At 33.8% G+C, this 25102-nt stretch overlaps 1 protein-coding gene across 4 annotated transcripts in view; it reads left to right on the top strand.

The window, feature by feature from the left end:
- Positions 1 to 25102, top strand: part of LOC126738140 (fatty acid synthase-like) — a 46355-nt gene that overhangs the window by 13717 nt on the left and 7536 nt on the right. Inside the window, exons 13-30 of one of the 4 annotated variants that reach the window (XM_050443315.1) lie at positions 1971 to 2183; positions 5139 to 5286; positions 5343 to 5609; positions 5667 to 5896; positions 5953 to 6119; positions 6176 to 6473; positions 6529 to 6708; positions 15110 to 15237; positions 15296 to 15426; positions 15479 to 15635; positions 15715 to 15880; positions 15937 to 16248; positions 16305 to 16461; positions 16522 to 16677; positions 23745 to 23996; positions 24051 to 24204; positions 24667 to 24871; positions 24922 to 25072. In XM_050443315.1, coding sequence (XP_050299272.1) covers positions 1971 to 2183; positions 5139 to 5286; positions 5343 to 5609; positions 5667 to 5896; positions 5953 to 6119; positions 6176 to 6473; positions 6529 to 6708; positions 15110 to 15237; positions 15296 to 15426; positions 15479 to 15635; positions 15715 to 15880; positions 15937 to 16248; positions 16305 to 16461; positions 16522 to 16677; positions 23745 to 23996; positions 24051 to 24204; positions 24667 to 24871; positions 24922 to 25072 — 3472 coding nt within the window. Of the gene's footprint in view, positions 1 to 1970; positions 2184 to 5138; positions 5287 to 5342; positions 5610 to 5666; positions 5897 to 5952; positions 6120 to 6175; positions 6474 to 6528; positions 6709 to 15109; positions 15238 to 15295; positions 15427 to 15478; positions 15636 to 15714; positions 15881 to 15936; positions 16249 to 16304; positions 16678 to 23744; positions 23997 to 24050; positions 24205 to 24666; positions 24872 to 24921; positions 25073 to 25102 lie in introns of all 4 variants that reach the window. The other 3 variants (XM_050443316.1, XM_050443313.1, XM_050443314.1) reach the window with 3 other exon arrangements.

Here is a 25102-nt window from a genome sequence, read left to right as displayed (position 1 = left end):
GAGGTTGAATCGGACAAGACCAAGTCTGGTTTTAAGATAGTATGGCCAAATGAATTTACTGAAACTACTAAAGAAATGAAATCCGATTTTAAAATTTGGAAACCTGTTAAATGAAACTGCCTCTCAGGAAGCGATAAAAAACATTTGTCGAAGCTGTCAATCAATTTTTGAAACACATCTATCAGTCAATAGTTTTACAAAAATTAAAGGCGTATCTGCGTAACAACACTGGAGAAGAACGATCCAATGGGTCAACGTTACTCAATATTCAGCTTCATATTCCAGTGACAAAAGAACAAATACTGGTTATTCTTACGAAAAAAGAAAAATGCAACATTTTTGTGATGTTCAAAGTGTCTGGCAAATACCTCTTCTTAGATTCGTGCAGACTGTAGTGAAATAATCCAGTTTTAAACGAACGAATTATGTGATTGCATATAGCATTACGAGTTTCAGGACACAACTTCCTATGCTTACCTCGCATGTCGTTCCCAGAAGATTCCCCGTAGCGTTTAATTTTTTCTGTGAGGTATTGAATTTTACCATACCCCTACTTACACCATAAATGGACTGGAAAACTTTAAAACACAAGTTAATTTCTTTGGCAACCCCGTTGCGTTTCACTCTTACTTTATAAGCAAAATACGCATTGTGAAATTATGCGTGTTCTTCAGCTTGACAAGATCGTTTTCTCTGAACTGGTATAAGAGTCATCAATCCAACCAAATATGCGTTTTGTTCATCATTGAAAACTAAACTATTGAAATAATTTAGCAGTTCTTTCCTATCTACACAGGTCACATTCTCAAAACACTTGAGTCTTTTGCAATTGCATGGCGGCAACAGCAATCCAAACACTATTAAGAAAATGAAACGATGATATAGAAAATAGGTGGAAAAGTCGAATTCTCATTTAGATATCCCTATCTCAGTCTAAAAATTAGAAGAGGTATGGAATAAAATGATATTTTTCGGGTACAATTAGACACATTACGGGAAAAAAACACTATTTCCAGGTGATCCAAACAGTATTTAGAAAATGAAACGATGATATAAAAAAGGTGGAAAAACCTTTCTCGTGAGACTGTAGTCGCATTTTCTTCATAACATCAACAATTCGTCCAGTTTTTTTTCCTCTTTCTCGTACTATCGCCGGTTTTAGACTCATCACTCATCAGACGACATTTTATGCTTTTATTATTACCTCTGAATCCACGACATTGATACGCATAACACACAAACTAAATAACTAAAACCGAAATAAAAAAGTGCATAGTTTAGGTTAGTGGACGGACCTTCCTTGGTCTTATCTTCTACGCATGGACCTTTATATTTACTTGTTTTTATATGAGGCACTGTTATTTTAAGTACACATATTTACCGGACGATCCTCGTTATTGCCCATCCGACTTCGGCAAATTTGAGGTTCGTCAAATAAATTTTAGATGTTGTCACTATCTCAATTTCTTAAAAAGTGTGACATACCCTGTTTTTTCCCTTCATTCTACAATTGGTTGTAAGAAATCACTATTCTTTTGATTAAACCGAAGAAGAACATAATGTAGAGAATATTTTCACAGTTTGAGAGACAAAATGAGCACTAATACATCCATTCTGATTGATTATTAAGGCAATAGGGCTCAAACAGTAGCAAGGATTCTACATACAGTGGTAAAATAGGCAACACATGGTTCATGGTACATTTTTTTCTATGCGTTACTGTAAATATAAAGACTTAAGGTAAGAGACGAGCAGTCTTTCGTCAGACCCCTTCCAAAAATTATTTCTATATCCGTCCCTGGTATTGAGTATTGTAATTCCTGTGGCTCTGCTGAAAACTACCTTTGCAAAGATTACTGACCCTAATTAATGTAGATTGTTGCATACCAAGTATATTGCCATACATCGTTTTTATAGAACAACCAAAAAAATGTGTTCAAGTTTTTAAAATCAAAAATAATTTTTTTTAGGAAGAAACCTATTCCCAGCGACGGGATATTTGTTCCTAGCTTGGACCGTCTTTGCGGAGCTATTAGCAGTAGAAGTGTCGAAACTTGGTGTGGTGTTTGAAAATTGTAAATTTTTGAGAGCTTGTAACGTACCGAAAGCGGATGCACTTTCACGAAACAGCCTTGAGCTCCACGTGATGATTCAAAAGATTTCTGGAAATTTTGAAATAACTGGTAAGTCCTATAGTCATTTATGCTTACTAAATTCAGAAAAATGTAAGTTAGATATATAGAATTTATAGGGCAATAGTTATTTTTGGGATATTTATAGCAACAGAGTTTTAGGTTAAATAAGGTTGATACCATATTTATTATCCGCCAAATGAGAAATAAGGAAACTTTATTTAATAAAACAGGCTTTTTGTGGACCTCACGAAAGCATTTCATAGAGTAAAACTTGTAGATATCCTCATTTATCAAGCTGGTCGAATCTAGAAACATACACCTGGCATTTTAGAAACCAGCAGCAGCCAATTACGAAAATCCAAATACAGAATATCCTCTTTACGAGGGAGGTCCACAAGCCTCATTGCCTAGTGGCGCCGCTATTGCAAGAAAAATATACTATCGTCTAATACATTGTTGTAGACGACTACTGTCAAAATTTCAGCCAAATCTCTTTTATAGTTTTGTTTTGACCGCGTGTGAAAACGCAGATACTAGAAAAATGGAAAAATCGGTCGGTGATTCGATTCTTATTTTTGGAAGGGAAATCGCGCAGCGAAATCAAAAAGCGCTTAGATGCTGTGTACGGTGACTCTTTTCCTTCGATGCCAACGAGCAAAAATTGATTTAACGAGTTTCAACGTGGAAAACACGTCTGCTATTGATGAGTTACGCCTCCGTGCCTGGGGGCACCTCCAAAATGGCTTCCACGGAGGAAAATGTGTCAAAAATCCACGATCTCGTACTGGCAGACTGCCCATTGAAGGTGCGCGAGATAGCTGAGACAGTCGGTATGTCGAAAGACCTACATGAAATTTTGAGGATGAGAAAGCTGCAGGGGTGCCGCGTTTGCTCACTCTGAACAACAAGCGCAACCCTGAGACCACTTCAGAGCAGTTTTGACGCTGTTTAGGCGCAATCCGAAGGAGTTTCTGCATCGTTTCGCGATGGTCGACGAAATATGGATCCACTGGTACACACCGAGCAAGGAACAGTAGAAACAGTGCACTTCACCCGTCGAACATGCTCCGAGGAAGGTAATGGCCAGTGTTTTCTGGATTCACAAGGTGTGATCTACATCGACTACCTGGAGAAGGGCAGAACAATCACAGGGTTCTCCTATGCGGAATTAGTGAGTTAATTCGATGCCGAATTACATACATAAAATATACATTAAACGGCGCCCATTTGACGAAGAAAAAATACTCTTTCACCATGACGCGCCGGCTCACACCTCCGTCATCGCCGCGACTTAATTGGTTGAATTGGGCTACGAACTTCTGCCATATCCACCGTATTCGGCAGATTTGGCCTCGTGCAACTTCTTCGTTTCCAAACTTGAAAAAATTACTCTCCGGGCAGAAATTCGAAACGAATGAGGAGTTTATCTCCGCCACGGAGGCCTTCTTTGCAGTCCTCCAGAAAACGTATTTTTCAGATCGGTTAAAGAAGTTGGAGCACCGCTGGATGAAGTGTATCAAGTTAAAAGCAGACTATGTGGAGAAATAAATTGTCACTTCTCTCAAATTTTCGTTTTTAGTAAAGCTTAATACTTATCGGACCATTCTCGCAATATAGTAATAACTAGTAAAGTAAGTTGAAGAAGTCAAAACAGCAGGAAAGAGATACAGAATATGAAAAAAAAAATTGATATATTGACGATGTGGTTTTTTCCAGCATCTTTGGAATGTAACTATACATTACCTTACCACCACTCTTGATAGAGGTTTGACCTGGCTAATCCATGAAAAATCATCAACCAATCACCTAAAACGATTTATTGTCATATGAATTGAGGACACATAGATAACTCAGATATTTCCCTTTTAAAAATAGATGTGTGAGAGTGATGATTAATAACTGCTTAAGGGTCAGATATTTAGTTCCTTAGACCTTGTTTGTTTTAGACTAGACATAACATTTCGGAATTATTTTTGAAAGTATTTAAATGGTGATCTGAGAGGCTCAGTTTGCGTTTCTTGTCTATCTATCTAACAATTAAAATAATATACGGAGGTGCTTAACGTGCTCCAATAACTGTAACAATTTAGGGAAAATCGAGCTTTGAAATGACTTCCTATGAGAGTATTGGGATTATTCTTAGTCTAAATGTGATCATTATGTTAAATTCTTATTAATACATTACGCCAAAAGTGCTAAAATTTGCCTTGCAATTGTATACAATAATATAATGCCCCTTCCCGCATTTTTAAATGCGTTTATTTTTGTTGCTAATTTAGCGATGTGTGCTAAATTACCAACCTAAATACTACATTTTGGTTCCTAGCTCATTTTACAACACTTCAAAATGGCGACGGGACGCCATTTTAAAAAATAAAATTTAATAGAACAGAGGATCTAAACCTAAACATATTGGAAAATACAGTAAAACCACTGATCCTTGAGATTATTGAAGAAAATCCTCACGAACTTGAGCTGGAAACAGTTTTTCAACGTGATGGGGCAGAGCCTCACTTTAGCAGAAATTTTAGAGGATATCTGACTAATACTTACCCTAATCGATGGATTGGTCGTCGAAGGCCTTCCGAGTGGCCAGCCAGGTCGCCTGATCTTACACCTGTGGACTTTTTTTTGACAGGGCTACTTGAAACAAAAAGTCTACATCACCCAGCCAAAATCTATCTTTAATCTACGTCAACGAATAATTGATGCATATCGCGTGAGAAGAGTTCTCCAATAGATTATTTTACTATCTTAAAGTTAATGGTGCACATTTTCAAAATCTTTTGTAGTGAAATAGTTACTGTGTTACCTAAAGTTTAATTATTTTAAATGGAAATTAAAATACGTAAAATGAGATTTTGAAAGGCTGTCATTTTGCTAGGGGTAGATTCTTTTTCATTACAACTGTTTGATCCCTCATAAGTCCTCCCGAGTTTCTCAATTTAGTTAAATTATTAAAATAAAAACGAGACTCAATATTAATTAGAAATTATTATGTAGAAGAGGGTATTCCAGTAGTGACAGGACGAATCAAACTAAAAGACGCACACAGCATGCCAAACATTTCATTTAAGGAACAATTATCTGAAAAGACGATGGACTCCAAAGATATTTATAAGGAACTAAGACTCAGAGGTTACCACTACAAGTAAGTTTTTTAATAGTACCAAATTTTTGATAATAATTTACTGATCCCATAACTAGAGGCCTTTTCAAAAAAATCATTCAATGCAATCAAGCAGCAACCAGAGGTAAAATACAGTGGTGCGATAACTGGATAGCATTTATGGATAATATGCTTCAAATGCAGATTCTTAGTGAAGATACTAGACTCTTGTTTGTTCCTACTAAGATATCCAAATTAACTATTGATCCCGATAGACATTGGGAACAAATAAATCTGCTGAAAAAAGGGCAGGATGTAACTGTTGATTTGCCAGTAGAAGTATATCATAATTCTGGAATCATTAGGTAAAATAAATTAAAATACTTATTAAACCACTCTGAAAAGAGAATTTTTACATTTAGATCTGGGGGAATAGAAATTAGTGGTCTGCTAGCATCTTCAATACCTCGAAAGAAAACTACTGCAGTACCAGTATTGGAAAAGTATCAGTTTGTGCCAAATCAAGCACAGCTACCGCTGGAACAAGCTGTTAGAGTCTTTACGCAAATAGCTTTGGAAAACCATTGCGGCCTTAAAATTAAAGCGGTTGAAGTTCTTGATGAAGAAAGTGATGAAAATCTAACCCCACTAGGTAAGATGTGGTTTTATTTCGGCATTAAATATTAATCTGCATTTAAAATTCTTTAGCTCCATTGATTCAAGAAGTTTTAAGTGATCAACCACTAGTTCAGACTGACATTAGTATCTTGACCAGCCAAACACTTGATTTAAATGTAAATGTTCAAAATAAAAAATTACAACATGAAACAGACTGTACGCTTGTAGTTGGAAGCAAATTATTAAGTAGAACTAATGTAAGTACCTTAAAATATATTTTAAAACTAAAGTCAATATGATATTTTCTACACAGCTTCTTCAAGATGCCGTAGCGGTTACTAAAGATATTGGTTTCGTTATTAGTAGAGAATCCTTAGATGCAGATACAAGCCAAAGTTTTATGGGGCTACAAATAATAAATATATGTAGAACTCCCCAAGAAATGTTAGTATTTTTGAAAAAAAGTAATCAGGCAAATAAATCAAGGGTCTTTATAAATGTCAATACAAAGACAAGAAAGTTCGATTGGTTAGAAGAGCTAAAGGAAGCGGTAAAAAAAGATCAAGATGTGATTGCGTGGTGCCAAAATGAACCTCTGAATGGTATAATTGGTAAGCAAAAAACACTTTTTTAAAGAACAGTTAATTGAGATGAACTTTGTTTTAGGTCTTATAAATTGTATTTCTAAAGAACCTGATTGCAAGCATATCAGATGTCTGTTTATAGTAGACAAAGCACCAAACTTTGAGCCAACTATGCCATTCTATAAAGTACAACTTGATAAACAGTTAGTTATCAATGTTTTTAAGAACGGATCTTGGGGTACATACAGACATCTCATTTTGGGTGAGTACATTTTTTAATTTTTATTCATAATATTTTATCAATTTATACCAAAGTCTTGAACTTCTTTGGTATTTGAAGCAACTTTCTCCTGCTTGACCATGACCACCAAGCAACTAAATTATTTCTTTTTTTAAGATAATGGTATTTCAATATTGTCATCACCTTCTAGAGACTCATGAACATTGGTCATTAGTCACACAACAATCATTAGATAGGTCAGATAAGTAGATTAGTGATGAGATATAAAATCGGTCGTTTAAACAGGGCAGTATGGTGTGGCGGTAATGTAAGCCTACCCCTAAATCTTATATTGATATTGTGGATGTCTGATATAAAACGAATTTTATTGTATATTGACGCAGACAGTAGTTGGGCTACTTAAGAAGTAATGCAAGGTCCATAAACTACATTACAAAATAAATAATTCCCAAAATGTTGTTTTCAGTTGTCGACTCAATATACGACGATATTGAAATATGAATTTTAGGTAAATGTAGGCTTTTTGAAGGCATTTGTTAATATGCTCTGAAAATCTAAGACCAAGGTTTTTACTTGACTCTGGAACTAGTAAAGATAGATTATTAATATAATGCATAAGTGTTTTATTAAATTTCTCTCTATAACTTTTTTTTCTCCAAAAACAATGACTACAGGTTTGAAGGAGTTTAAGATTAAATTATGTTTGTTAGATAAGTTATTAAGTTGCTAAATCATAATTAATTGCAGAAATCGCTGTTTACTTTCATCTGGTAAAAAGAAAGATAAAGCGGCGTGTCGTCAGCATAGAAATGACTGCTATAAGACAAAAAAGAAGTTCTAAAACAGAACGCATACAAATTAAATAGAACAGCGCATGGGCCTCGAGGCACTCCACTCAGTACTTTAAGATATATTGATATATTTCCATTTAAGATCACTGTTTTTTCTTTGGTGAACGGGTAGTTTTTTTTAGCAGTAGCATATTAAAATATAAAGCACACTACCATATAAAAGTTTGGGGACTTTGATCAAGTAAGCAATTACATACCAATCTCAATACTTTTGCAATTTTTCAAAATTATTTAAAATTATCTTGCACCAGTCTTTCTACTATCTCTATTGATCAGCATGAGTTTTTAGTAGGCGATTATGTGTTACAAACTTGTCGTGTCTATCAGCCCATATCTACGAGTCAATCGATACACATTGAGTCTGTGTATCGATTGACTATTTATTTACGTTTATGTTATTTACACCGCTTTTCAAAAGGCATTTAACCAAATAGATCATTATATCCTATTAAAAAAATTAAATCAGTATGGACTCGCAGATTACGGTCTCATCAAACTTTGTGTTCCTACCTTTGTTTTGTTTTCGTTTGGTCTCTTAGAGAAAAATGGATGCTACGTTTCTATTACTCGCAGATTAGTCAATTAATGTGTGTCCTTCAAATTTGCTCAATAAATACCAGTTTGTTCAGTTTAAAGGCATTCAATCAAAAAAACTTCGGGTGTGCCTTAGGTTTTCAACCTTGATCCCCTTTTGTTCATATCGTTCATCAATTACCTAATTATTTGAATCAAATGTCGTAAGCTGGTTTACCCTGATGATCTGAAGCGATATCTTAAGATCGATACTTTTATGGATTCCTTGTTTCTTTATAACTGTTTGAATGACCTGGGAGTTTGGTGTATTGAGAACAGGCTAGGACTGAATGCTGCTAAATGTAGTGTGATTACTTTTTCTAGATCATCCACGACTAATCCATTGACAATACCATTTTGAAAAGACTTGACCTGATTTCCGACCTTGGACCATTACCTTCATACTCCGAAGCTAGATTTAAAGTGTTTTTTTCTTTTGTTATGTCAAAAATGAGAGTATGGCTGCGCTGTATGGAACTCTCTATATCATTGCCATATTAATTTAACGCAGTGCGTTTAGCGCAGGTCTGATGATGCCCTGGTCAGGCGAAACATGTAACCTTATTCTTTTTATTAAATGTTTTACGTGATACTGTAGATTTTATGTTGTTGCTTTTTATAAAACGTATGACCAGCATTTTTGTGATAATGGATGAATTTTTCGATTTGATGGTATATATCCAGCTAGTATAGCCATCATCAACTTTTGGACCGTTTTAATCTAGCACCACTTCAGTTAAGAGGACACATGTTCCTAATTAAATGTTTATTAGGAACAAGTGTAAGCAATTGTAAAATTTCACTGTTTTCTCAAAAAGTTCAAGTTGGCTGATTTTCAAAAATGCTTGTAATTTAAAAAGTTTTTGAGATATAAAAATCCTTAATACCTCAAAATGTGCATCGTGGAACATTACAGTTTTGAGTGAAAGCCTTATGCAAGAGCCTAAAATATTTTCGGAAATGTCTTAAAAAATGTAAAATTTGACAAAAAAATGGGTTGTTATGAAAATAACTGTGGCCAGCGAATTTTTCAGTTACAAAATCACGTTTTATACGTTTGATTCATCATCAAACATTGCTTTTGACTTAAGTGGACGAATTTAAAAAAAATATCTTTAACGGCTGCACCCATACAATATGCATGTACGCCTATCCAACTGTTGGTTACTTATTATCTTTTTCTATTTTAACAAACCGATAGAGTGAAACATGTCAGAGACCGTATTGCTTCGCTGAAGCCCTTATAGACATATTTTCATTGATAACCCTGTTAGCCCCTTTTCCTCGTAAACTGATTGTGGCACCTATTTCTGATTTGTTTCTCTCGGTCTCGGTTTCATTTCGCCAAATCAAATTATGGATATCTAAACAAATATAATACAACTTAAATAACTTGTATGAACTCAGCAGTTCGTATAATACCTAATGGACTAATTATTAGTCCAGTGCTTCTCTCTAGTCTTTCTTTCTTGGTCCCCAGACTTAATAACCACATCTAGATGAAATATGCTCTTTGCCTAATAAAATCTGTAATTTGTGCAATATAAATGTTTTCCCTGTCCATGTGATCGTTGGTGCAGTAATTGATCAGAACTGGAATTAATATGGCAATCACGAACTAGTATTTTGACATTTTCATTTTTATTTATTTTTTCTTTGTATCATATAATTATATACTGTATATCAATTTCCTATTATTAGGCAATATGCCTGTTGGAAATAAAGGTTTATTACTATTATTATGATTGAGAGTGTCAAAGGCCTTGCTAAAGTCCAGAATCACTAATACAGCTAATTTATTTTTATAAGTACTAGCAATTATGTCATCACTTATAGTCAGTCATCCGTGCCCCTTTTTGAAACCTGATTGATTACAAGAAACAATTTTATTTACCGTTAGATATGTAGATAACTGTGCATAAAATTGACTTAAAAGAATCTTTTATAACGTGGTAAATATACTTATAGGACGTAGTTGCTGCAAGGCCTCAACTTTCGCTACCTTAGGAATTGGTTAATCACGTGGACTATGTAGGGCCAAAAAAATAAAAGATAGAACTTTAATGGCAGTTATTCTAATTTATGTAGGCAATGGGAAATTTCAGTTTCACTCAGTCACGAAGTGAAACCTAAAGCTTGTATCAGACATTTGGTTACTCCTGTAAAAATCGACGGTGTCATCATTGATCTAGAGTGTGGGTATAGAATCAATAACATTTTTATGAATTCTATTAATATCGGTAATGTTCACAGAAATATCTTGCTTTCGGTCTACTTTCATGTTCAAATGTTTTAAATCTGACCAAGTTTACTTAGGATTTTTAGAATCATAGGAATTAATGTAGAAACTCATTTTTACCTTCTTATGGCTAGTGTAAATATATTTTGGACTGTTTTATAATGCTCTCCATTAGAACGCAATTTAGTTTTTTTTTATATTTTGCAAGCGCTCTATCTCCGTCGTTTTTTAGTGCTCGTAAAACATGGTGCATACATTTTTGTAATACGATATTTAACGTATACGAAAGGGATATGTCGAGTAAGAAATGTAGTGATCAAAAATAAAAGAAACTTTGTCATCAAGACTGTTTAAATAATAACTATTATTCCAGGGAATGGATTTTCGTTCAGACTGAAAAGGACTCAAAATTTCTGATTGTCCTGAATTGGGTTTTGGGCTTTAAATTACTTGCATTAATCGCACAAGTGACCAAAGTGTGATCAATCAAATCTACTGGCACAACACTTTTTACCGATTTTTGGTTCACCAAGGTGCATAGAATAAAACAAATAAGTGACTTTATGCGATCCATTATTCGTGATGGAGTATCTATAAGTTAATTAAATCCGAGACTCTCTGAAAAGTCTGTAAAGCCGTACACGTCGTATCGTTTTCTAATAAATATAAAATGCTCAGAAAGAAACGTGTAGTCAAATTCACATATTGATTGGAAATCAATAAAGGTTGCAGCTTTATATTACGTTCCCTGATAACACAGAAACATGCTAGGAATATGCCAGAGACATTCGCTTGCGATAATAGAAAGATGCCAGCAATGACCCTATTACCTTCCAGATGTACCAGAAATGTGTCTGGCAGACTCCATGCCACCTTGTAAGACATCTGATGTAGGATGTTTCTGCGACATTTGCGAATGTCGTAGGTATGTCTTTAGTGCATGATATATTTGCTGTTAAATTTATTACAAATGTTTCATTTACAACATTTACAGCAATTTTTTAATTTAGATCTTATTAAAATAAAAATCAATATTTACTTGAAATCATTAAATGTATTTTATATATACTTTTATAATATAACAGAAATTTCATCTATGTTACATAAATATTTTTTATGTTAGAACTAAGGTTACAAAAAGTCTTACCTACCTACAGAAGCAATAGACGAATTTTAAGCCCTTACAACTACTATGGCTAATTTCATTCACAAACGCGGAAATTAAACGACAGGAAATTACACCGTTGAAATCTGAAATATTAAACCATAGATTAATACTTCGCTTCTATTTTTTTCTTCTATATTATTCTGATATTAAACCGTATTAAAAGTATTAGAACACGTTTGCACCACGTTGTCGCGTCACACTTACAACCCACAACTCGCCATTAAACCGGTGAAAACGACAAAAAGCGCCATCTGCGACCGTTTATAGTGTCACTGCAGCTAGTGCTGCCAACGTAAATCTGGTGACTTTAGTTTCTAACCAATAATTCTGTCATTACTATGGCGGGTAATTTAAATACATCATTTAGATAATTTTGGCATAGTTTTGCAAAATATCTGTGTAAAGATTTAAACGAAATGTTGCGTTTAAATGGTACTATATTATATTTTTATTTATAATTCTTAGACGCCTATTAGTCAGAAACTAGATATTTGAAATTATTTATTTGCTATTTTTCGGGCTCGCGGAGTTTTCCTTTTTTTTTTAAATTGAAGAGTGTTGGAGCAAACAAAACCAAATAAATCCACCAAACATGATTTTGAACAAAATCCGAATTTTTAATAACGCAAAAAGTATTATCTTTTTCTTTTTTTTTGGTAGAACATATTATTGGAGACGTCGTTAATAATACATTCTATTTAAATACAATTTTGAAAAATTATTATTTTTTGAAATATAACAAGACCAAAAATGGATTTATTCGGTTTTGCTCAAAAGTATTGGATTTATTTGATTTTGTCCAAAATTTTATTACCAAGCAGCAATAAAAACATTGTTTTAAACAAGAGAGCTTCATTTCTTAAAATATTTAATCCGATATATCAAGAAAAAATAAAAGAAAAAATAAAAATAAAATAAAAATTCTTTAAACAACACAGTCATTAACTAAAACCTAAATATGGAGTGCGTATTCTTCCTCCAAGCAGTCGCAATCATTGCTAATATTATCCTTTTCCTGAGAAATTTTCTCATTATTTTCACCTTCGTCTTTACACAGCAGTTTTTTATACCATTCAAATTTTTCTTCACTTGCCCACTCTTTTCCAAATTGTTTTTCCATCAGTTGTGTTACACTCTGTATTTTTTTTTAGGAATGCTATTGCGCAGTGGGACCTCTGACAACGAAAAGTTCTTTAAATTCTTTCCTCTTTTATAGAGATATTCTTTAACTTCTGACTGGGCTTCGAATCGGTAGTGTTGGAAGCATGCGATTGATATCTTGATTTCTCCAGTTTTTTTAATGTGATTTTTTTGTAAACGAATTCGTTTTAAATCCGATATTCCTGCAACTTTATTAAGATAATCTTGTAACTCCTTGATATTGAAAGTTTTCCACTCTGATCCTAAGATGTTAACATTTCCAACTTCAGAATAGTATCCAACATATTCTTCTTTAGAACCAATGGTTGAAGTGTTTCTAAATATTTTTTCCATGTGTCCAAACACTCTGTCCACTGGTAAAAAACTATGTCCTCTTACAGGGTAGGTAATGATAATTTCAATAATATTATCAGGAGAGTACTTTAAGAGCCAAAACATTAACATATGAATGATGTGGGAACTTTTGTTTTGGCCCCCACATCCATCGCAGAACAATCTTATCTGAGTTATGCCAGTTAGGTCCAAAGCTGTTAGGTAGTCCAACAACGCAGATCCGATTTCGGTAGCACCTCTCCCAGATTGATCTTCCGTCCATATATAAAAAGTAGGATTTTTTGAGTTCATGGAAACACAGCAGAATGAATACATACTTATTTGGTGTGAATAAAATGCATCAGAAATAGGAGTGTGCGGTAGCGGCTGCACCTGTTGTAAATCAATGCAAAATGTCAAAGAATTTTCTGGCTCTTCTTTACAATGGGTATATAAAAGCTCCAATGTTAAATTTTGTAACAAAAATCTTTCTAAACATTGCGTAGCTAACTTTACACTGATTTTCAGCCTATTCATTATAAATTTGGCGTAATTTTTTAACACTGAGATTGGCCGGTAAATAAATCCTTCTAGATTTGCTTCGATTATAATGACTTTCAGTAGCTCTTAATGTTCCGATAAACTCTTGAACTTTATCCCGTTTAGACAAACTTTTTTTTGAAACATGATCCCCACCACGACGTTCTTTGGGAATATCTCCTGAATCAACAGTCTTACAAATGGTAAACAATCTGTGATTTTTCACTGCTAGTGCAGCCATGAAGAAACTCCTTACAAACCTTAACTACTTCTGTTGATCGATTTTTCTTAATTTTCATAAAGAAATTCGCCGCTCTTCCTCTTTGTCGAGGATTTTCTTTTACAGATCTCTTCCTTACGGTACCGCAAACACTAATCATATGACCAAGTTTTATATCTTGTACTTTTTTATCTGGAACTTCATATAGCTTCCTTCTAGTCACTTTAATATCAGATATTTTTACTTGTTCACATTGATAAGTTTTGTTATTATGTGAGCAGGGTCGCTTAAAACCATTTAAGTCTGGATCTGGATCCTGGTATCTGTAACAACAGAAAAAAAATCTTAAGCGCCTCGCCTCTTTAAAAAACTAAAAATGTACTTTTGTATAAAAAAAATCCTTTAACCTTTGTGTAACCAACTGCGTACTCAGGTACCAATCAGCCTAGAAAATATCTTTTAAAAAAAAACAATAAAAAAATCATAAAAAATCTAGCGCATCCCCACGATTATTTTATTTTTTTTAATTAAATTTTAAAACAGAAAGAAAACAATTTTATTTGCTTGGTTACACAAGGATTAAAATGACACGCCACACGTTCTTAAATTAAACAAATTACCCCCTTCTTTCATATCCTAAGTAACACCTTTAAAAAGTAAATCTTACCTTCCAGGTTTTCCTCTCTGCTTTTTCTCAACCTTTTTTCTTATTCGGCTACCTTCATTTGCATCACATACGGCTACTGTTTCACCTATTATATCTTCATCCATATTATTCTCCTTTCGGTATCGGCAAAATCAAAACAACACGTGCTTATATAACAGCAAAAACAATCGAATGTAAATAATATCCCGCGAAAATTACGCGAAACTGCGGCAAACGGAGCGCAGGGACAAGACTAATCAGATGAGCACTACTGACTACTGCTAAAAATATACTGTTTTATCCCACACAAAATATGCCGCCAACAGCAGTAAAAGGTCATTACCTTTTACTGCTGTTGGCGTTATACAACCCTGGTGCCATCTCTTATTACGTTAATTAAATTATCCTTGATTTCCTTGATTTATTCGGTTTTGAATCAAAAGTGGATTTATTCGGTTTTGCTCGATAAAATCGATTTCCATACCGAATTTTAATAGGGATTTATTCGGTTTTGCTCCAACACTCCTCTTTACCTCAAAAGCATTTGATGCCAAATTCATTTTGATGCTAGAATGTACGTTACATGTCCGAAACATTTGGTCATAAATGGTATGTTTTTGGCATATATTATCTGAATGCTGTGTTATAACTATAGAGCTACATTTTTTAAAAATCAAAATTGAATTAGTACTAAGTCGTCTATTTTCTTCAGATGACGTACCAGAAGTTGAAAGCGAACACTGCTATGCCAACAGCACAGTTAGAGGAGATTTATCAAGCATCAAATGGATCGAAGGACCTCTGAAAATTCAGAATAACAAAAATCAAAATATTGTTAAAGTAAGGGTGACCATGGTGATTATGATCGTAAATCGCATTAAATCATTTAATATTTTAGATATACTATGCTTCCTTAAACTTCAGAGATGTTATGACTGCATCAGGCCGAATAAACGCAGATGTGATCACAAGAAATCGAAGGGAGCAAGAATGCGTTCAAGGTTTTGAGTTTTCTGGAAAAACTTTAAGGTAGACGCATTAGTTAAAAGAAAACAAAATGTATGTGTTGTTATTTTTGTAGTGGTAAAAGAGTGATGGGTATGTTATCTCAAGGAACATTGGCTACAATGGTTAAATCAGATGAGAACCTTTTATGGGATGTGCCAAACAAATGGACCCTGAAAGATGCAGCTACAGTGCCTGTAGTCTATAGTACTTGTTTATATGCTTTGGTTGTCGTAAGTACTAAAGAACATAAAAAAAATATTTTTGGACGTTTACTAAGAAAATGTCTTAATTTTTTCCTAATGTTATCAGGTTGGTAAAATAAAACCCGGTAACTCAGTACTAATCCATTCAGGAACTGGCGGAATTGGACAGGCAGCCATAAACCTTTGCTTAAATATGGGTTGTACAGTATTCACCACTGTGGGCACCGAAGAGAAACGAAAATACATTAAAAGAAATTTCCCACAAATTAACGGTATTTCCAACATTATCCCGCTCTATAGATCATAAAATAAATATATCTTATTTCAGAAAGTCACATAGGCAACTCTAGAGATCTCAGTTTTGAACAAATGATAATGAAAGAAACAAACGGTGCTGGAGTGGACATAGTGCTTAATTCTCTTGCTGAAGAGAAATTACAGACCTCTGTACGATGCTTGGCCAAAAATGGTCGGTTTTTAGAAATTGGGAAATTTGACTTAGCCAATGATAATCAGTTAACACTATTGCCTTTCGAAAAAGGCATCAGTTATCATGGAGTTATGTTGGACAAGCTCTTTAATGAACCAGACGAAGTTAAAATGGAGCTTAAAACGTTGCTACAAAAGTTCATTGATAGTGGTACGTCGATTTAGTGCTTTAAAGCTATGGCTATATATTCAGAAATATATTTTAAGGTGCGGTTAAACCATTACAACCGACAGTATTTAAAACAAACGAGGTCGAGCAGGCGTTTAGATTTATGACCACAGGAAAACATATGGGAAAAGTGTTAGTTGAAATAAGGAACGAGGATGAACAACATCATCAAGAGAAATTTAAATGTCTTCCAAGGTATAAAAGTAAAATTATTACCATGTATAACTTTAAAATATATTTTTTAAAATTTTTCAGGTACTTATGTGATCCGAATAAGACTTATGTAATTTGCGGTGGCCTGGGTGGCTTTGGATTAGAGTTGGCTGACTGGCTTATTCTTAGAGGAGCTCAAAATCTGGTGTTAACTTCTCGAAAGGGGATTAGTACTGGATATCAACAATATAGAGTGTCGTAAGTATTGTAAGTGTAATTAACGGGCAAGAAATTTCAAAACTGATCAAATGTAACAGTAAGATCTATAGGAGGCCAATTAGGGTATAAACATTTTCAAGTGAATATAGTTTATTTTTTACCAATAGAGGTTCTGTCTGAATGGTGAAGTGTGTTTTCGCTTGGCCAGTTTAGGGTCTGGAGTGAATGATCCACAATTAATAATTTCAGCAAGCTTAAAGTCAAAGATCGATAATTCTAAGATATTTAGATGGAATTGATCTTAGAACATTGAAAGGCAAGAAGTAGCATGGCGTGGAACTATGGGCAGTTTGTTTGCTTGCAACATCCCTGATACAATGATGCAAAATGCTTATGTAGAAATTTCAAAAAACACTTTATAATATCGTAAAACATAGCGGTATTTATTCTTCAACTGCTGGCGCCATCTAGTCAATAGTTTGTAGTATGCTTGCATGTCACAAACCAAGACCAGATATCATGTGGGCACTCTATTTGTTTTACGTTTATGATATGTAGAAGATAATCTCAAAAAATTATTTTTAGCGGTGTAGAAATTTTGCATGTGCTGTTTTGAAAGTCTGTTTTTATAACGAAATTGTGCTGATTTTAAAGTAAAACCAGGGTTAGTATTTAAATGTAAGTGTATACTTCAGATTCACGTGCGCGGAAATGTCGTTTAATATGAAATAAGATTATTCTCCATTAACAAAGGACTATCTGTTACTGCGGGTAAAACGACACAGATAGGCATGAAGGTAAAATGGCATACTATCTCATTTTACAAACAAACATCTTTAGCTACATTATGGTGGGAAAACGTGAAAAAACATCAACTAGACAATCGTCTAGTTGATGTTGAATGCTAAGTGCAATTAACGCTGTAAAAGGTGGCCAAATGGGGTGGCTGAAAGCATCGAAATTGTTCAATGTTTTCCAAGCCACATTAAGGCGAAGAGCAAATGATACAAACAAAAGAGCTAAGGGCTGTCAGAAAGTTTTGGGTCGGTTTCCAACCACATTTAATGAAGACGAAGAAAGAGAGTTAGTTGAGCATTTACTATTACTTCAGTCTAGATTGTTCGGGATAACAACAACAGATATAAAGAAACTTGCGTATGAGTTTGCCACTAAAAATGGCATTCCAAATAGATTTAAAGATCGTAGCGCTGGACGAGAGTGGCTGAGAGGATTTCGTATGCGACATCCTGAAATATCTCTAAGGCAGCCTGAAGCTGTGTCTGCGGCTAGAGCCATGGCATTTAATAGGCCACAAGTGCAAAAATTTTTTAATACGTTGGAAAATACCCTAAAAAAAGAAAAAAATTATGTGCATCGGATTTACAATATGGACGAAAGTGGTTTGTCCACAGTGCAAAGGCCTTCAAAAATTTTTGCCAAAACTGGAATAAAACAAGTAGGATCATTACATTAACCAGTGCTAAAAGAGGTCAGCATGTAACATGTGTTTGCTGCATGAATAGTGTAGGTAATTTTGTGCCACCTGCTTTGATTTTTGCTAGGAAAAATAGAAGGGGGGAACTTTTAGATGCTTTACCTCCAGGTTCTTTGGGATTATTTAACGAGACTGAATGGATGACATCTGATTCCTTTGCTTTGTGGTTAAAGCATTTTCAGACTTTTGTTAAAGCCTCTCCCCACTCAAAAGTTTTATTACTTCTGTATGGGCACACTAGCCACAAATCATTAAATGCCTTGACGTTTGCCACAAGAAATGGAATAATCCCTTTATGCTTTCCTGGCCACTGTACCCATCGTATGCAGCCCCTGGATGTCAGCTTCTATGGTCCACTAAAGACATTGTATAACCAGGAATGTGCACTTTGATTGAAAAACCATCCAGGAAGAGTAATAACACTACATCAAATTGGTGAACTGTTTACGTCCGCTTACGGGAAAGCAGCTACAATTAAAAATGCCACAAGCGCATTTTTAAATACGGGAATTTATCCATTTAATCCACATACTTTCCCAGACGAGTTTTTTGAGCCGGCTGAGACAACAAATAGATTATTAGAACCGACCATAGAAGAGGAAGCATCTCATCGCCCAGCACAACCATCAACAAGCAATGAAATAACAGTAATTGGTGTTACTGTTTACTGTTATTATTAAGGCAAAAGTGTCGATAAAGAAAATGAACCGAGAGGTGATCAGACAGAAAGCAATATAAAACAGAATCAACCATTAAGGAAAAGGTTTTCTCTACAGGAAATTTCGCCAGTGCCTGTAGCAAGAGGAACCAAAAAAAGGAAGACCAGACAAACTATAACCGGAGTCTTAACAACTACTCCCAATTTAGAAGAGTTAAAGCTAAAGGAAGAAAAGAAATTGCGAAAAAATGTGCATCAATTTAAAAAGAACCTTTCAGGTGAGACAAGTTTTGTTGCACGAAGCGAAAGTGAAGAAGATCCTTTTGCAGCCGAGGATTATGAGGATGAAGTGGCATGCCTGTATTGCAACGATCTATTCGAAAATTCTCGATCCAGGGAGTCTTGGATTAGTTGTATGAAGTGCCACAATTGGGCACATTGCGAATGTGCTGGAGTTTCTCCAAAAGTCAAAAAGTTTATTTACGAGATTTGCCACGACTAATTCCGTATTAGCTTACTTTCTTTAACTATATTTTATAAATTCTATTTGTGTTATCACTTGTTTTAAGTATATGTCATTTTATACCCCACGATTGTGTCATTTCACAATATACATGTTTGTAAAACGACATAGTGTAACGTTTTTTAAAATGCATTTTCTTACAAGTTTTAAATAGAGTTGAAATATTTTTGTTTATGTTTGTCAAAAAAGGTTATTTAAAGCAACGTGGTGTATTATTTTGAGGTAATTATCTTAAATGGTTTTTGCATAAACAAGATTTAAATAAAAAGTATGTCATTTTAGGACACCTTCCCTATAATAAAGCCGATATTCAACGTTAAATTAATGTAGATAATGTATTTTAAAGAAAAAGGTAATGGCATGGCACCGCCGCTCGATGCCATTATTGATGACACCAATAAAAGGAATCACTACCAGTGACGTCGTCAAAAAAATATTTACATTATAAAGATTTATTAATAATAGAGTATGTTTTAAATATAAGTGATATTACCGTTTATGAGTTTTTTATGTGTTTTTTAAGGCACTTCATTATAGTAAAGATGTAAATTAAATATTTAATAGATTTCTTAAATTAATTTTTAAAATTCATTCATGTTGCAAGTTTTCGCATAATTTCATTGTTTCATACAATGAAATGATGCGAACAAATACCAGTTTTACATCACTTATTTTATATTACATGAGATAATATATACAGTGTGCTGACTTCTTTAGGGGAAATTTTTAACTAATTGGAAACTAACATGGCAACTTTTATATTTATGTATATCAAATAAATTTATCGGTGAACAAACTTAAGGCATCATTATATTTTTAATCTGCCAACAAAAGCAGGCACCGAAAAAAACACAAAACTTACAAAAAATCTAAATAAACTTCTAATTTTCTAAACCAGTTTACCAAAATACCAACTAAACTTCAAAAACTCTAAATGAGCATGAGCAAAAAAATCCGGCAACGTGCATTTATACTGGAGCGACAGTTAACTGCGTTTGGGATTCCCATATACGTTTATTTGTTATGATGTATATAATATTTCAGTAGTATAAACAGTTGTTTTATGCACCGTTTTATTCGTTTTAAACATTAAATAATCATGGAACTCGATACTGTTTTACCCGGGAATAGTTCTGATGACAATATTCAAATGGAGAATGAAATAGAAATTCCTTCATATCGTTCGGACAGTGATTCGGAGATTGAAGAATTAGAAACAAAAAAAAAAGCGTAGCGAGAGTAAGCAGTGGCTCTTTGTAAGAAAATTTGCATGTGTTAAAGAAGCGGAGGAAGTTGTTCGTGCAGAAAATACTTTAGTTTAGGAGAACTGGAGCGATGGATATTAAATCATACAGCAGTTCCCGAGGACATACACCAAGTGTTTGTACTTTCTTATTATATATTCGAGGATGAACCAATGTCCTTTCGCTTTGCATTGTCTACAAAACATTTACTGATACTGGGGTTAGCAGAACGTCATGCAAATATTATCCATGCTGATGCGACATACAAGTTGATTTGGCAAGGGTTCCCGGTATTAGTTGTAGGAACTACAGATAAACATAGAAAATTTCATCCGATATGTCTAGGAGTTTCGACAAACGAGCGTCAGGAAGATTTTACCATGTTATTTAATAGTTTAAAAGAACAGGTTTTGTTTGTATACGGACATTCTCTACAACCGTCGGTATTAGTTTGTGATGTCGCAAAGAGCATCCAAAATGCTTTTACAGAAGTCTTTGGTCCTCAGACCCATTGTGAGAATGTGTTGGGCACATGCAAAAACAAAAATGCACACCAGGGTTGAACAAACTTGCTCAGACAAAAACGCCCGAAAGAATATATTACAAGACATTGATCCTTTACAGTCCGTTACTTCTTCTGAACATTTTACTAGCGCATCACAGCTTTTTATGAGGAAATGGAAAACTTAAACTAATTTTATTAAATACTTCAAAGAAGAGTGGTTAACTCAAAATCGCAATTGGTACCTAGGTGCTGCCTCAGGATCACCTGCCATAAACAACGCACCGGAATCGTTTAATAGAACCATAAAAGATAGCAATACATTACGCGAAAGATTTCCTTTGTCTCGTTTTCTGGTTTTCGCATCGGAGATGGTTAACGAATGGTCCTGCAAAACTACAGAGGAGTCCTTTTCAATTACTCCGCTTATTAAACTTCCTGATTGGACAAAAGCATATCAATGGGCAAAATTAGACAAAAAAATAAAGGTGTTAGATGCTGACACGAAGAACAATGTCTATATAGTACCAGGAGGTCAAGTATTGGATGTTCAGGCTGAAAAACCTTGGGAAACTTTTGATGAATTCAATGATTTTTTTTTCCACTTGGAGAGCAACAATTCCCAAAGAAAAAGATGATTGGATGAATGGTAGCTGCAATTGTCCACAGTTTTTTAAGATGTATATGTGCAAACATCTCCTGGGCCTAGCAATTAAATTAAAATATACAGTTCCGCCTGTAGAGGCAAAAAATATCCATATTGGACAAAAAAAGAAAGCGTGGACGTCCATCAAAATCCAAACCTGCTTTGGTAATTCTAATTATTAAAAAAAAAAGATTAATAATAATATAATTACTATAATAATAAATTAATAGTAATTTATTGAAGTCTTATTAATAATTTGTTTAATGTTCACTCTGTTTTGTTTTGTGGTTCAAATACTGTTTTAAAAATGGCATTTTTTGTTCTTTATGTTTTATAAATAGAAGACAATAAAGTATATTTGTGATGCCTATTTTTGTTTTATTTTATGCTCACTAGCTTTTGTCATTTTATAAAGTATGAAGTTCAAACAGTTTTTAGAAGCTTTATTATTTAAATAGCTATCCAGATTAGTATAAAACAGTTGACAATATTAACTTTATTAGATGCTCAATAAGTATTTTTGTTGCTCCACCCAGTTTTTAAACGTGCTAAAAAGTATAAAAACTGATGTTCGATTAAATACTACCCCTTCTTTAATATCTTTATTGAAAATATATAATAACTATAGATGGGTGTGCATAGGTATATTCTTATTTCGCTTACACTCGTATTTTACACACAATTCACATTCAAGTTTTTAATTAAGCCTATTTCTGAGATCCCCTATTCTACGTTTATGAAGATTGTTCCCCTTTCGGTCATATCGATATTTATATGTAAAAAGATCGGCTTTATTTGTCTTTTTTGATGACATTTCACTTATGCTTGCGGTGTTGCCATGACACATTTTTTAGAAGCCTTGGGAATGAAAAAAAGTAGAAAGAAAGAAAATGTGCTATATTACGTAAGACAAAACAACATCTTGTGTTCAAGCATCCTAAAAGCTAAAAAATTCCAAATTCACTTTAAATTTCAAATTTCAAACAAACATAACATCTAAAACATTTTACCATAAAATTTACACACATTACCAAAATTAATTATAACAAAACAGATTGAAAAAATTTCAAAAAAAGCACCTTTTTGATAAATTTGATTAAAAAATAAGTAAAACTGTCAATAAAACAGAATTTGGAGGAAGTAAATTAAAATATTTAATAGGAAACAAACTAAAACACTAAAATGATGTCAGAGCACAGGTCAAAAGGTATTATTAAAAAAATCGTCAAGGCAACTTCTAAAATTTGTCTGATACATAGAGGAGAGAATGAGAATGTTAATTTTTTTATTTGGTTTATAAATGTTATACTTACAATAGTCTCTTATAATAGTCATAGAAATAGAATATAAAAACTCTTAAAAATAGAATATAAAAATATCTATTTCTACGTTTCATTTTTAATTCAAAATCCAATACAAATAATTGTGTGCGTTAATATATAGCTAAAAATTTCCTCTCTTGGAAATATGTGTAAATCAAACTAAGTTGTTTTTTACTGATTCTAGTCTTTCAAAGTTCTAAGAAATTGATCGAGGGCAAGGAAGTCTATGTTTTTCATATAAAAACTTTTCAGTAGTTTTGAGTGCTCTTTTAGGTTTTGAGAATACAAATCTGAAACAAGGTTTGCAGAAAATGAATTATCCTGTGATTTCGTTTAAATGATCGTTCTCGTGACATGACTTTCGCATGCTTCCCTTGATTATCCGATATGCTGATTTCATTTTGATGATTTTCCAGCTTCAAACTGATAATCATAGTGTCAATCTGAGCCAAACAAGAAGCTGGTAAGCTTTTATCGTGTAGAGCTTCGAGGCCATATATGGTCCTGAATGGAATGACGCTCTGTTTTGTTGTTTTCTTTAATTATTTATTTATCTCAACTAACTACCAACTTTTAATTATTTCTCGACTGAATCCGATAAGGGTAACAATCGGATCCCGTCCTTATGCAAAGTATGACAAAAGGACACATCGTTGCGTCCTACTAACCGTATCTAAGATTAGACACCTAACCAAGATATTCATCTTAAATTTTAGAATCTGGAAAAGTTACGGTTGCAACATCACAATTTCCACCAAAGATATAACAACAAAACAAGGCTGTGAAGACCTTATAAAAGAAGCAAACAGCATTGCGCCAATAGGAGCCATTTTTAACTTAGCTGTAGTTTTAAGGGACGCCATTTTGCCAAATCAAAATGAAGAATCTTTTGCCGCGTCTTTCGGTCCTAAGGCATGCGCTACTGAATACTTGGATGAAATTACTAGAAAACTGTGCCCTCAATTAAGGTATATGTTAATAAGGTTGGAATGTTCATGTCAATCCTATTTTATTGATTATAGAGACTTTGTCGTCTTTTCTTCGGTATCTTGCGGTAGAGGTAACGCTGGACAAACAAACTACGGTATGTCAAACTCGGTAATGGAAAGAATATGTGAAAAAAGACGAGCTGATGGGTATCCAGGCTTGGCTATTCAATGGGGCGCTATAGGAGAGGTGGGTTATGTTTTTTATTTTGTTATTAAGTTATTATGTGATTGAAGTTAACCATGTCATGTACAAAGAGTTTTTAATGTATATAAAGTGACGGCAATAAATTGTAGAACTTATGGAAACTTAAACCCAAACTCCCTAAAATGGGAAATGATAATGAAATCCAATTTATTCAGATTTCCAAATAAGCAGTGCGTTATATTTTTTAATTGGATTTTTGTGAAAATTCCACTTTGATAGATTAACTAACTTATTAACAGGGTGGTATCAGATATTACACAATATGATGTTATGTAAACTATTATGTACCCTTAGAGTTTATAAATTCAACCAGAGCACTTTCCAGTCATTTTACATCTCCAATCAATGTTTTATAGAGTAATCAGATGCTAGGTGCAAGCCATCTCAAAATAGCGAGTAGTCTTGCCTTCTTAATGCATTATTTCAAAAATATTTCAATTTTAGGTTGGGCTTGTGGCTGAAATGCAGGAGGATCATGTGGAACTAGAAATTGGTGGTACCTTACAACAAAGCATATCGAACTGTTTGCATGTTATGGATACTCTTTTAAGGCAGAATGATGCTGCAATCGTTTCCAGTATGGTGGTAGCTGAAAAGAAAACTACCTCGCTAACTGGCAATATTATGGAAGTTATTGGCGGAATATTAGGTAATATTTATGTAATACCTGCCTTAAAATGCTATATATTGAGTTTTTAGGAATAAGAGACATAAAGGCTGTCAGCATACATTCGACTTTCGCTGAGTTGGGTATGGATTCAATGACTGGTGTAGAAGTTAAACAAACTTTGGAAAGGGAATATAACATATTTTTGTCGCCCACTGAAATAAGAAGTGTGACCTTAAAAAGGTAAGCGTCATGCATTGTTTGCTAAATAAG

This window comes from Anthonomus grandis, chromosome 7 (genome assembly GCF_022605725.1).
Source record: "Anthonomus grandis grandis chromosome 7, icAntGran1.3, whole genome shotgun sequence".
NCBI lineage: Eukaryota > Metazoa > Arthropoda > Insecta > Coleoptera > Curculionidae > Anthonomus > Anthonomus grandis.
The sequence above is the reverse complement of the archived record's forward strand: the minus strand, read 5'-3'. Positions and strand labels throughout refer to the sequence as shown.